Source organism: Eptesicus fuscus, chromosome 6, assembly GCF_027574615.1.
Source record: "Eptesicus fuscus isolate TK198812 chromosome 6, DD_ASM_mEF_20220401, whole genome shotgun sequence".
Taxonomy (NCBI): Eukaryota; Metazoa; Chordata; class Mammalia; order Chiroptera; family Vespertilionidae; genus Eptesicus; species Eptesicus fuscus.
In genome coordinates this window covers 35,421,129-35,434,904 of record NC_072478.1, presented here as the reverse complement: position 1 = coordinate 35,434,904, position 13,776 = coordinate 35,421,129, and the positions used below count along the sequence as shown (strand labels likewise).

At 40.3% G+C, this 13,776-nt stretch overlaps 1 protein-coding gene and 2 non-coding genes across 6 annotated transcripts in view; all 3 read right to left on the bottom strand.

Moving 5' to 3' along the window:
* The window catches only part of HPGD (15-hydroxyprostaglandin dehydrogenase), a 59,665-nt gene extending 47,531 nt beyond the window's left edge, over positions 1–12,134 (bottom strand). For 2 of the 4 annotated variants that reach the window (XM_054717638.1, XM_054717639.1), the window contains exons 1-3: positions 11,801–12,134; positions 11,350–11,473; positions 7,905–8,011 (exon numbers count right to left, since the gene is read on the bottom strand). In XM_054717638.1, coding sequence (XP_054573613.1) covers positions 7,905–8,011; positions 11,350–11,473; positions 11,801–11,893 — 324 coding nt within the window. In that variant the 5' untranslated portion in view covers positions 11,894–12,134. Of the gene's footprint in view, positions 1–7,904; positions 8,012–11,349; positions 11,474–11,800 lie in introns of those variants that run through there. The other 2 variants (XM_008155244.3, XM_054717640.1) reach the window with 2 other exon arrangements.
* LOC114227683 (U6 spliceosomal RNA) lies at positions 6,322–6,428 on the bottom strand. Its single transcript, XR_003613753.2, has one exon. It is a non-coding gene; the product is annotated as a U6 spliceosomal RNA (small nuclear RNA).
* Positions 11,180–11,261, bottom strand: MIR9354 (microRNA mir-9354). Its single transcript, NR_129220.2, has one exon. It is a non-coding gene; the product is annotated as a microRNA mir-9354 (primary transcript).
* Positions 12,135–13,776: the final 1,642 nt, after the last annotated feature.

Below are 13,776 nucleotides of genomic sequence, written 5' to 3'. Positions count from 1 at the left end.
AAATCCTATTTTCCTTTTTAAGAACTTCTCTTCCTTCCAACTCAGATTTCTAAAAGGTGGAAATTTTCTTTTGAGATCTTAACGCCTACCTTTTTCATTCCTTATACTACTGCAAAGAAAATGATACAAAATGAGTCTGGAAATGAGGGCACATATTACTGTTTACCTTCCTTTAATTTAAAAAGTCCTTTGGGAGTTTTTTGAAAAGTTCAGAGTTGCCTCTCTACCTAACAGGAGTTTAGAACAAAAAAGTAAATTGAAGATTCTATTCACTTAAGCCATGTATCATTGGGATATTAAGTAGGCTTAGGAATAATGAGTAAAATCTCCACATGATTCCCTTTAAAATGGAAACACAAAACATTAATGGTTTATATAAGAAGGGGAAACTGTGGATGGCTGAAATGACTGAAGTTAGTTAGATGCTGCTAGCTTTTGCCCAAGTCTCCAGCATGTCTGAACAGAATTTCTGTTTATGCGTATTGGCACTATGCTTTTTCTCAGTTATTTATACTCTGCTGACACCCCACATTTGTGTTTTCAACATCTACAAGATGCAACCAGCTAGAAAAGTTGGGAATGTGTACGTTTTATTATAATTTTTTTTAAAGCAAGATTGATTTCCACGTCTTTGGTGGAGGAGGAGCACAAAGGGTAATTTTCTCATCCATTGTCAGGATATGAACTGAGTAACTTTTCAAATGGAAACACTCTTGGACTAACTCTACATGACAAGGTCTAATGCTTTGCCTTTCAGGTTCTTGTCTTTTCTCCAATACAGTTCTCAAGAAATATAGTAATATATATGATCTTTCTTTTTTCCCCCCTGAAATCCTTTTTCATGGTCAGTATTTTTCCATTTTTGCTTGTTTAGGGGGTAAATATTATTGTCTTCCCCCTTGAAGAAATTACTTACAATTTAGCCAGCTCTGCCTAACTATGATAATAGTTCAACTGGATCTTTAGAAATTATAGAGTAGTAATAATAGAAAGTCGTTACTTATTTAATTTGTAATCAACATCTTGGTAACCAAGAAAAGGGAGTACATTTGACAACAATGTTTCTAACCATTTCTTCAACTCTTCATTTTGAAGTAGAGTAGGAGAGAGGAACCCAACTCACATAGAAATGAGACAGCGAGAAAGAAGAAAATGTAGCTTTTTATACTTTGGAGAAGAAAGGCAATTTATTGAGTGAATATTTTGTAGTAGCACTGTGCTGGTTGTTTCATACAAATCATGGTTTATTTAAGCTAGACATTATCTTTATTCTTTCACAAACCAGGAAATTCAAGATCAGAGAAATAAAAGTTCATGAATTCCAAATTCAGGACTAAAATGTAGTTTTAACTAATTCTAAATGTATACCCTTTCCAAGTTCAAATCTTGTATTTCTGAAAAGAAAATCACCAGCAGTAACCATCTATTTTGTTTCATTTTTATTTAAACACTAGAGGCCTAGTGCATGAAATTCATGCATGGGGGTGTGTGTCCCTCAGCCCAGCCTACACCCTCTCCAATCTGGGACATCCCTCTCACAATCCAGGACTGCTGGCTCCCAACTGCTCGCCTGCCTGGCTGGCTGATTGCCTCTAACCACTTCTGCCTGCCAGCCTGATCACCTACCAACCACTCCCCTGCCAGCCTGATCGACGCCTAACTGCTCCCCTGCCAGCCCGATTGTCCCTAACTGCTCTCTCCTGCAGGCCTGGTTGCCCCCAATTGCCCTCCCCTGCTGGCCTGGTCACCCCTAACTGTCCTCCCTTGCCAGCTGGGTTGCCCCTAACTGCCCTCCCCTGCCATCCTAGTTGCCTCCAACTGCCCTCCTCTGCAAGCTTGGTTGCCTCTCACTGTCCTCCCCTGCAGGCCCGGTCACCCCTAACTGCCCTCCCCTGCTGGCCCGGTCACCCCTAACTGCCCTCCCCTGCTGGCCCGGTAACCCCTAACTGCCCTCCCCTGCAGGCCTGGCCCCCCCCAACTTTCCTCCCTTGCCGACCTGGTCCTCCCCAACTGTCCTCCCCTGCAGGCCTGGTTGCCTCCAACTGCCCTCCTCTGCTGGCCCAGTCACCCCTAACTGCCCTCACCTGCAGGCCTGCCCCCCCCCCCAACTGCCCTCCCTTGCAGGCCTGGTCCCTCCCAACTGCCCTCCCCTGCTGGCCTGATCACCCACAACTGCCCTCTCCTGCTGGCCATCTTGTGGTGGCCATCTTGTGTGTTGGAGTGATGGTCAATTTGTATATTACTCTTTTATTAGATAGTATATCAAAGGATTCAATATATGCTAGTTACATGTCCAAATTAAATTATAAATCCCACTTGTGTGGGGTTGAATTTTTTAGGTTTATCAAAGCTTCAGAATGTACAATAATTACAGAATGTCCTTATCAATATTTAAAGTTAAATTTATCTTTGCCGAATTGCCAAGATAACCGTTGCTAATTATGCAAATAGTTCTTTTTGAACATTCCCAGTAAGCTCTGAGCAGCTACACAGAAGGCTGCTGCGGTTGGCTTCAGACTAAGGAGGAAGTACAGAATAACCTAATGGAAACAAAAGACTGGGAAGGGGTTTAATGTACCTCTTGTGTGGGAAGAGTGGTGAGATCAAAGGATAAGGAAGGGGTAAGTTTGATAAGGAGTCAAGGTGAAAAGACAGATAATACTTTTTGGTAATACTGAGATATTAGGAAATCACCCAAACATTGCATTAAAATCCAAAATTAAATATCCATGGATGTAAAGTATCATAGGATGGCAGTTTGTTTACCCAATAAATATTAATTGAATATCTACTCCATACACAAATCAATAATTTTCTACCTTGAAGAATTTATAGCATACTATCATAAATTACACATGTATAAAAATCATTCTAAAAATGATACTTTTAATAAAATTTAAAAATTGGTACATCAAAGAAATCCAAAACACCAATCAGAAAGAATGTATGCACCCCTATGTTCATGGCAGCACAATTTACAATAGCTAAGATCTGAAAACTGACCAAATGCCCATCAGTAGATGAGTGGATAAAAAAGCTGTGGTACATTTATACCATGGAATACTATGCAACAGTAAAAAAAAAAATCTCTTCCCCTTTGAGACAACATGGAGGGACTTGGAGAGTATCATGCTAAATGAAATAAGTCAGTCAGAGAACGACAAGTATCACATGATCTCACTCTTATGTGGAATCTAATTAACAAAATAAACTGATGAATGAAATGGATCCAGAGACATGGAAGCATGGAACAGAGTGTGGAATCTTGGAGGGAAGGTGGGATAGGGTGGGTGGGTAGGAGGCAATCAACCAAAGACCTGTATGAATATATGCATAACCTATAGACACAGATAATGGGGCAGTGATGGCCTGGGGGGGCTGGAGGTGGTTGATGGGGGGAAAAGGGGACATATGTAATACTTTCAACAATAAAGATTTTTAAAAATTAAAATAATAAAAAATTAAAATTGGTACATCATATAAATATGTTGTGTGAGATTTCAGAAGAGGGAGAGATGTAGTAAGGTTCTTTAACTAAGTGGTTACTTTCTTACAAGGACAGAATATAGAAAAATGTACAGAAGAACACACAGAATTGTGTGTGGCAAATTACATTCAGAACAGTGTCTAAAATATTATTATATAAAACACACGCAAATATTTGCATTATACTAACAGAGATAATCAAGTTGGAAGGACAATGATTGGTCAGACGCTAATCTACTCTTGCAATGAGTGTTTTAAGTAGGTGGGGCAGTAACATGTTTTTAGTTATATATGGGTAACAAAGGTTATGTCTTATTCTATGTAAGATTAAACAAATGCCACCAGCCCCTGGTGTTAAGCCAAGGAGTGGCTTATGTTAGAAGAGTCCAAAGAAAAATACAGGCCAGCTAAATTTCAATGAGGAAGAATCCAGGACAGTGAATTGTAACTAAAGGAGTCAAATAAAATATCCTTCGTCTTTCAGAATTTCCTATTTTCAGGTAGTTTAGGAAACTTCCAAGCTTGGAGTAGATGTTTATTCACCTAGGCTATGTTCAAGCAAACATGCTTTCTCAGCTAGATGAAGACAGACAACTCGAATCCTTTGTGACAATCTCTTTACTATTTCCATGTTTCTTATATTGTTGCACACTTTTCTGACATTTGCTTTCTCAGAGGTAAGACACAGTAGGTGCCTATTGTGAAAACACTAGAGGCCCAGTGCACAAATTTGTGCATGGGTGGGGTTCCTCGGCCTGGCCAGTGATCAGAGCTGAAAGGGAGAAAGCTGCTGCAGCATGATTTGTGCTTTTCATTAGGTTAGCTCGAAGCAAAAAAAAAAAAAAAAAAAAAAAAAAAAAAAAAAAAATTCTTGTCACTATGTGGTTCTGGAGAGTAGCATAAGTTCATAAAAATATATTCTTAAAAATTCATGAAGCTCTCAATTGGTTGTATTATCTTTTTTTTTATCCTTCAACCAAAGAATACAATGAAATATAATTCATAGTAAGTCAGGGTAACCACCAAAGATTAAATATAAAACATACAGTTTTCTTACCAGCAGAAGAAAATTAGAGCTATCCAATGGAATTTAAGAAGGAAATAGAAAAAGAACAAAAACAAAAAGGAAAGTTAGTAAATATAAAATATGAAGTAAAATGGAAGAAATAAATCTTAATAAAAAAGTAAAAATAGCCCTAGCCAGTTTTGCTCAGTGGGTAGAGTGTCCTGGGTTCGATTCTGGCCAAGGGCACATTCCTGGGTTGCGGGCTCAATCTCCAGTGGGGGGGCATGCAAGAGGCAGCCAATCAATGATTCTCTCTCATCATTGATGTTTCTATCTCTCTCTCCCTCTCCCTCCTTCTCTGAAATCAATAAAAAATATATTTTAAAAAAAGTAAAAATAAATATAAGTGGTTTAAATTCACAAGTACAAAAAGCAGATGTTCCCAGATGGGATTTAAAAAGTAAGATCTCATATTATACTGTCAGCAAGAGACAAATTTAACATAAAATGTTACTTATATTTTCAAAGTAATGTAATACAAGATGATATGTCTAGGTAAATGACTGATTTCATATATGGAAATATGGATGGATCAAAACATCATAGGTTGCAAAAAGATATACAACTTAAAAATCAAATAAAATATCAATGAATTATAATCACTAGCAATTTATGCTCCAAATATTATAGGTTTATAAAATAAAGTCCAAACTAACAGAATTACTGAAAAAGGCAGGCAGATTAACATCTCTCCTTTGAGATATGATTTCATTCTGTTCAAAAACTGACAGATTGAGGAGATAAAAGTCAGCAAAGAAATAATTGCCACTCAAACAAAATGGAAATATTGCAAGAAAGTAAAATTATAAGCTACAATCATGTATAAGTAGAGACACAAATACAAAATTAAATTAGGTATAACTAAGCAAACTCAATGGTGCATTAAACATTGATATGCCATGATAAAGCATTATTTAGCCAAGAGATATAATCATGTTTCACAATTAGAAAATATTTCATTTTATTTTACTTACACTAGAGGCCCGGTGCACAAAATTCGTGTGGGTGGGGGAGTGGTTCCTCATCCCGGCCTGCATCCTCTCCAATACAGGACCCCTTGGGGGATGTTTGACTGCTGGTTTAGGCCCAGTCCCTGAACTGGCAGTCAGACATTCCTCTTACAATCCAGGACTGCTGGCTCCTAACTGTTCACCTGCCTGCCAGCCTGATTGCCCCCTAACTGCCCTCCCCTGCCAGCCTGGTTGTACCTAACCACCACTGCCTTGGCCCCTGCCACTGTGGCTTTGTGTGGAAGGACATCTGGATGGATGTCCGGTCTAATTAGCATATTACCCTTTTATTAGTATAGATTACTAGTTTAAAGTAGAAGATAAATCATAGAATTGTCTTAATTCAGGAAAAGCAGTTGTTAGGTATCTCTACACACACACACACACACACACACACACACACACACACACACACACACCAGAAAGACTTTGGAGGAAATTTGATATATAGGTCTTAAATTATTTTGAATATAATGTTATCCAGGAACACTTGAGACAAAATTTAAAAAGAATTTTAAGGAGGGTGTTTGTACTTTTAAATGGAAGCTTTTGTTTTCAATTAAAGGAGTTTAGGCATCTATCAAATTTGGGGAGCAACTTTGTACCCTTATCAAAGTGATGCTTATAGATTCAGCTCTTTTGTGAATTAGTATAATTCTCATTACACCCATCAAATTATTAATACAATTAAGTAATTACTTCTGGGAATGTTGATTCAAGTCAAACATTTATTTATTTATTTATTTACTTTTATTTTTTTAAAATATGGAACGCTTCACGAATTTGTGTGTCATCCTTGCGCAGGGGCCATGCTAATCTTCTCTGTATCGTTCCAATTTTAGTATATGTGCTGCTGAAGCGAGCACAAGTCAAACATTTATTGACCAAGCACTATTTTCAAGATATTGGGCTGATTATGAGAGAGGAATATAAAGTACATAACACAGTTCCTTTTTTGAAGGAGTTTATAATCTCCTATTTGGATATCATGAAGTAGGGGACACTCCCTGTTCTTTACCCATACCCACTTAGCAAGTGAGAGTGACCTTAGCAAGGCCAGGGTGGCCTCATGCACAGCTCAGCTGGGACATTTTCCTTTAGCTAAGGTTTGGGTTTTATTAAACCCCAATATCTTTTGTCAGGTGTGTACATAAAATGGGATAACCAACAAATGTGTGATACAATGGATGAAACAAATTTTACTTCCTAATTTTACATTTTTATAATTTAAGTAAAAGTGAAAGAATCATCAAACATTGTAAAACTTACACAATATACTACATGCACATACAGACACACACATGCATATACCCACTAACTTTCAGGATAAAATTATTAGTAACTACAAAGTTCAAAAGTCACTGGCTTTGTTTTCTGTTATATTCCTAGAATTAAGATTAAGATTTATTTTTAATAAATTAAGATTTATTAAATTAAGATTTATTTTTAAATAAATAAGTTAAGTCATGGCTGGCAATTTTTTTTTTCCTGTAAAGAACAAGATAGTAAATTTTTAGACATTACATATCATAGGCCTCTGTCACGATTGCTCAGTTCTGCTACTGTAGCATGAAAGTAGCCAGAGATAATCCTCCTACACAATAAAACCTTAATATGCAAATCAGCTGAATGGTGGAACGACCGGTTGCTATGACACGCACTGACCACCAGGGACCAGATGCTCAATATAGGTCAGTGTGCTCCAACAGGAGGAGCACTGCTCAGCCAGAAGCCGGGGTCATGGCTGGTGAGCGCAGCGGCAGTGGTGGTAAGGAATGAAGGGTCCTGGACTGCAAGAGCCCCGGACGGCAAGAGGGATGTCTGACTGCTGGCTTAGGCCCAAACCCCTAAGCCAGTACTCAGACATCCCCCGAGGGGGTCCCGGACTGTGAGAGGGTGCAGTCTGGGGTGAGGGATCCTCCTATGCCCCCCAGTGCACAAATCTCGTGCACCAGGCCTCTAGTTTGTAAATGAATAACTATAGCTGTCTTTTTTTTTTTACATTTCTTTTCACTTTTTCAACCACTTAAAAATGTAAAAGCCATTTTTAGCTTGCAGGTTACACAGAAACAGGTGGCAGGCTAGTGTGGCCTGTGGGCCATAGTCTGCCAACTCCTAAATTATGCAATAAATTATGTTCTCTTTCATATTTTCTGTTATTATTTTAAGACATATATTTTCATAATTAAAAATCTCAAATATCTTCCTATTTATAAAAGGAAATGCTTTTTTTCTAGCTTTCTGTAGTCACTGTATTGTTTCTATGAATATAAGAACAATTTTTCTTGAAAAATCACATTATTAAACACTTTTAGGCAATTAACATGGCTAAGATGGCTTACCAAGTTAATTTGCAGCATTTTTTCCCAGTTTTTCTCATTATTCACTCCAGCATTATTGACCAGAATGTCCAGTTTTCCAAAGTAGTCTACAACTTTTCTGAAAGTATCTAATATCAAAAAAGAGACATTACAGATATGTTCTTACTTTCCACATATACATGTAAGTCATATCCTATGCCATGGCATGCATTTTTATGTATCCACCCTGATAGCGAACATTACACTCTTAGTGACTCAATGCCTTGCTCCTCAGAGTGTGGCTTGTGAGCCAGCAGCATCAGTCAGCATCACCTGGGAACTTACTAGAAAGGCAGAATCTATGACCACCACAGACCTACTGAATCAAGAACCTTAATTTTGCCCAGCTAGTGTAGTTCAGTGATTGAGCATCAATCTATGAACCAGGAGGTCCCAGGTTCAATTCCCAGTCAGGGCACATGCCCAGGTTGTGGACTCCATACCCCGTGTACGGCGTGTAGGAGGCAGCCAATTAATTATTCTCTCTTATCATTGATGTTTCTATCTCTATCTTTCTCTCCCTCTTCCTTCCTTTCTGAAATCAATAAAATATATATTTTTAAAACACACAACACACACACACACACACACACAAAAAAAAACCTCCACTGTGTTTAAGCAAGGTATAGTTTGCATAGATTCTGAAGCCTGAAGGTCACTCATTCCATGGTCCAACTACATATCCAGTTCTTGCAAACCCTCCTTAGCCAGTTCACACTAGGTTTTCCTACTCTTGTGTGAGAAACACATTCCTCAGTGTTGACTTTTGCATAGTTTTATTGATTTAAACTGTTTCCCGGGGCCTTGTACCATTGGTAGTAGTTCTATTACTTGAGACTATAAATAACAATTGTGGTTGCTCTTCCAAATGACAATATATGTTCTCAGGTCTTGGGGCCAACTTATGAGTTCCTTGAAAAAAAGTACATCCAAGTAAAATCATAGAATTGTGAACAACCACCGGGCATATTGAGTTCCCCAAAAGATAATTCCTTATGCAACTTAATTGTCAAAAATAGTGACAAGATTTTTTAATATGTGCCCTTTCCAGTACCCTTTACCATACTGGAATGGAAAACAACAAAATGAAAACTGTTTCCTTTTTCATGGAATTTTTACAATAATTCTTAAGATCTCAAATTGATTCTAGGAAAGATCCTCTAGTAGAAAACACTTAAGAACTTTTCTTTTTGTTTATTTATTTTTGCATTCCATCCTAAGAAGGTTCCCTTCAGAACTCCACATCCACCTTATAGGAAATTAGGTTGTTAAATATGTATGTCTATTAGTCATCATTTGAGCTAATGTATAAAGTGTCCAGTGTTTTGTATGAAGAGAGTTAGTAAATTAAAATCCTAAGATGTATTGATACTCTTTAATACTGGATTTTTTCAAAATAAATCAACTGTCGATAGAGTTATCCTAAAACAAACAAAAAATATGTACGTCAAATTACTTTTTAATTTTCTTTTCTCATTTTAGTCTCCATTGCATTTCTTAGATTCTGACCTTACCAATGTACAATACACTATCTTCTTTCTGACATACCACTGAATGCTGGGCCCCACCAACTGGCAATCTAGCTCTTGGTGATGTTTATATGATGTGGTACTCTTTATAACTTACCCACTCCCCCCAGCACCACCACCATGGGGTTGCATTTCTTCATTTATAAAATGCGTTCTGTCTTGTTCTTCTCCAAGAACATTTTCACCTCTGTATTTGCATGGTTTCAATGAAGTCTCCCTTGGCCACATGTCTAGACCATTTGAAAAATTAAGGCAGCACTAAATCCTGAAATTGGAAGAGTTAATGCCGTGTTTTCCTGAAGTGCAAATATGTGCTGATGTCCAGACAACATGTGGATTTCTCATGACCACATGCCTTCTCCTGGTCACTCATTATGTGTCTAAGTTTCCTCCTCCACAATCACTTATCCTTAAGGAATGTGTTTACAGCCAAGGTACTTATTTTAAATACAGAAAAGCAAAAACAATTAAGGTTAAATGTCACATGTGAAACTACATAAATTCAGACAGAAATAGCTTCCAGATGATCTATACCGTGGATTATTCCATCCTGCATGGATGTTGAGATTTGACATGCCTCTATTCTTGATCCAAAATGTCATGTGCAATCAACAAACCTTTATCCTCTGGCAAAATATGTTCCACCAGCCCTGTGTTTATAGCTCTCTTCTACTCATGCTTGTAATACATATTATAAATCTTTATTAGCATTTTCAGATTTTAATTACATATCTTCCTTTAAAATAATTTCTCTTAACTGTAGGGGAACACTCCTTTCTAACATGCTATTCTATTTCTAATCTCTTACAGAATAGCCCAACATTTTCAAAGAAAGCCATACTTCAGTGTTCCTTTAAGAACAGGAGTAGCAGAGTGACTTTTAAAAATATATATATTTTTATTGACTTCAGAGAGGAAGGGAGAAGGAGAGAGAGATAGAAACATCAATGATGAGAGAGAATCCTGCACGCCCCCCACTGGGAATCGAGCCAACCAGGCATGTGCCCTTGACCACAATTGAACTCAGAATCGAACCTGGGACCCTTCAGTCCTCAGGCTGACACTCTATCCACTGAGCCAAATTGGCTAGGGCCAGAGTGACTTTTATGAAAGTTTTTTTACTCCGTGTTTCAATAAAACTTTGTGAGATACAAATATTTATTCTTCTATTTTTTTTTTCTCCAGAAAAGCATTTTTTCCATGCATATCTATTGGACCTCTATATGACCGAATCCGTTTATATGCCAATATCGTATTTCACAAGTAGATTGTTCTATTTTAAGTGAGTAGACGGAAACAGGAAAGCATTGAGGAAAGTCTGATAGAAACTTTTCTTCTGCCATTCTAACACTGTAGCACAGCTATTATTATTTTTAAACTACTATCTCATAGGGGAAAAACCAAAGAGAACACGTGGTTAACAGCATCTAGCATGTCTGTGATGATGACCCTCGACCTTGCACTCTAGTACTTTTTTAAAAAGAGAAACACTGCCACATTTGTCATCTGTGTCTTCCAACTTTCTGGGAGCAGTTGTTGTTTGCCACAGTCCCTTAGCCTATGTTTAACTTTCCAGGTTCCATCTGCAGTTTCAATCATTTAATAATTACTGTTAGCAGCACTGTCTTTGAATACACAAAGGGATTTTGATTACATTATGCGCTGCCAAATGACTAAAATAAAAGGATTTCTCAGGGTTGGGTTCCCTCCCTCCTCGTTTTTAGTGTCTGTTGGGATGTCAGTAGGAAGCAGAACACTCCAAGCTATCCCCTGGAGCTTGGAGGGAGCTGCTCTCCAGCTGCCTGCCCCACGCGGACTCTCTGGCACCGGCTGCCTTCAGGTTATCGCTTGTTCCAGGAGCGTCCGTCCCGCGTTGATGAACAGATCTCCTCGCTTACCTCTCAGTTTTTCCTGGTCGGACACATCGCAATGGATGAAGAGAGTTTTCTGGGGTTCAAACTGCTCATCCAGAGCAGCTTTACACTCGATACCTGCTTCATAGCTCCAGTCCACCAGCGCTACCTGCGGGGAAAGAAGAGGAGCCCAGGTCCCGCGCTGCTCGGGGAATTAGACGCGCCGACGAACAGCACAAAAACAACAGGACGCTGCTCCCCGTTGGCACCTGACGTTCAGAGGTTCAAGGTCGGATTTTCTCCCAGCCGCTTTGGAGGTCTACTCCAGGGCACCGGCCTCGGCAGCTTTGGGAAGTGGCACGGTGGGCACTTGGGGGCGCAACGTCCCTACCTCCCTGGGACCCCCCTCGGCTTGGCAGGCGGGATGGTGGTGGGGGGTGGGAGGTGAGCCTCCGGGTTAGCAGAGAACGTTCCCGCGGCCCGGCGCCGCTCTTACCTTGGCGCCCTTGTGCAGCAGCGCCTCTGCCACAGCCCTGCCGATGCCCTGCGCCGCGCCGGTCACCAGCGCCACTTTGCCGTTCACGTGCATGGTGCGGCCGCTGCTGGGCGTCTCCGCGCCTCCGCAGCTTTTATGTTCCCCGGGCGCGCGCCTGCACCCCGGCCCGGCGCCCTCCTGCGAGTGGGCGGGGAGGAAACTGTCAAGCCAGCGCCAGGGCACCCAGGGCTGTGTCACCTTGCCCCGAGCGCTCCCAGGAGCCAAGCCGCGCGATCTTTGCCTTCCTGACTCTTCGCTGAACCCAGGTCACACAGCCTTCCCTCCACCGCTGGCTGCGGTACTGGCCGCGAGCGGACGGGGAAAGCAGAAAGGTTATTTCTGAAAAAGATTGCCCTCCGTCACTGATATTGTAATTGCGATGTATGGTGCCAGGTGGGGACTGGGAATGGGGGGAGAGGGGGAGACACGTGGTCAAGTATCTGATTGTCCGCCACTATGCTGTACGCCTGAAATGAATACAACATAATATTGAATGTCAACTGTCATTGAAAAATAAAATAAAAATAAAAAAATCTGTCCCTTCAGTGCGCCTTCATGAAGGTGGTCTTCATAAAAGGACGTGGGAGAAAAGGCTTGGGAGCTTCGTTCCCCACTCCTGCGACCGGGTTCTCCACTCCCTTACTGCCTCCCCTCCCCGAATGCCCCCCTCCCCCCAAAAGAATGAAAAAGGCAAACAAAGCACAAGTTTAAGGATGTTGCTCTTTTGTCCCAATCTACGTGTTTTTTTTTTGTCTGAATTCTGAGCCTTCCGAGTGGGGATGGGGCGAGCCGAGATAAGTAACACCGCTGTTTTTGACAAACTTGAATCTATGATTTTAGGGCTGGTTCTTTAAGAACCCTGTTGGCACTTCTGTTTCAGATCAGTATCAACTGCGTGTTGTCTTGAGAGCTCCCTGCAAGGATGTGCATCGTTCCCTTGCATGGGACTTCCAGGTGGCTGTCAGCCCGGTGAATTGTGGCTTCAATGGAATGCTTCCCCCTTGAATCATGCTTGCTTCAGGGCTCGGACTTAAGTATGGGACAGAGGCTCCCTGTCCTCCAGGAACTTGAGTGGGAGCTGTGTGCTGAGATGCGCTCAGCCAGGGCTGTACTGATGATCCAGTCACTTTTTTCTTTCTTTCTTTGTCTTCCCTTTGTTTCATGTTATCACCGGAAGGCTTCAGTTTTATTGTCCGTAAGCCTAATACCCGCTGGCATTTATTTTCATGAACAAAGAAATCTAAGCAGCTGGGGAGGTGACTTTTGTGTATTTTTTATTTTGCTGCTTACAGGAGACAGAAGGAAGGGGATTGGCTCAGTGGGGAAGGCTGCCTGGGGATGCTGTATAAGAGAGATGGATGTTGTCAGTAAGCCACGGAAGCAGGTCCTCAAAGTGGCTTTAAAATGGGTCTTGCCCAGCCTGGTGTGGCTCAGTGGTTTAGCTTCTACTTAGGAACCAAGAGATCAAGGGTTCAATTCCCAGTCAGGGCATGTGCCTCTGTTGGGGGAGGCAGCTGATCAACCATTCTCTCTCATTATTGATATTTTTAACTCTCTCTGCCTTTCCCTTTCTTTTTGAAATCAATAAAAATATTTTTCTTTTAAAAGAATAAGAAAACAAATTTTGAAAAAATATTGAGAAATTAAGACAAGGAGAGAGATATTTATATTCTATCATGATAATTAAAATTGTAATGTGAAGAGTAAGTTGAGGTATCAGATTGAAAGGGAACAGCAGCGGACAAAAATAAGAGGAAACAAACAAAGCTCAACACCTCTAGCACATGCACAGACCACAGGAGAAGAACAGGAACAGTTTCTTTGTCAGGAAAGAACTAACAAAAGCGACTGGAGAATGGAAACAGCTTAAGTGCCCATGGGCAGATGAGTAGATTAAAAAACTGTGGTACATACACAATGGAATACTACGCTTCGGT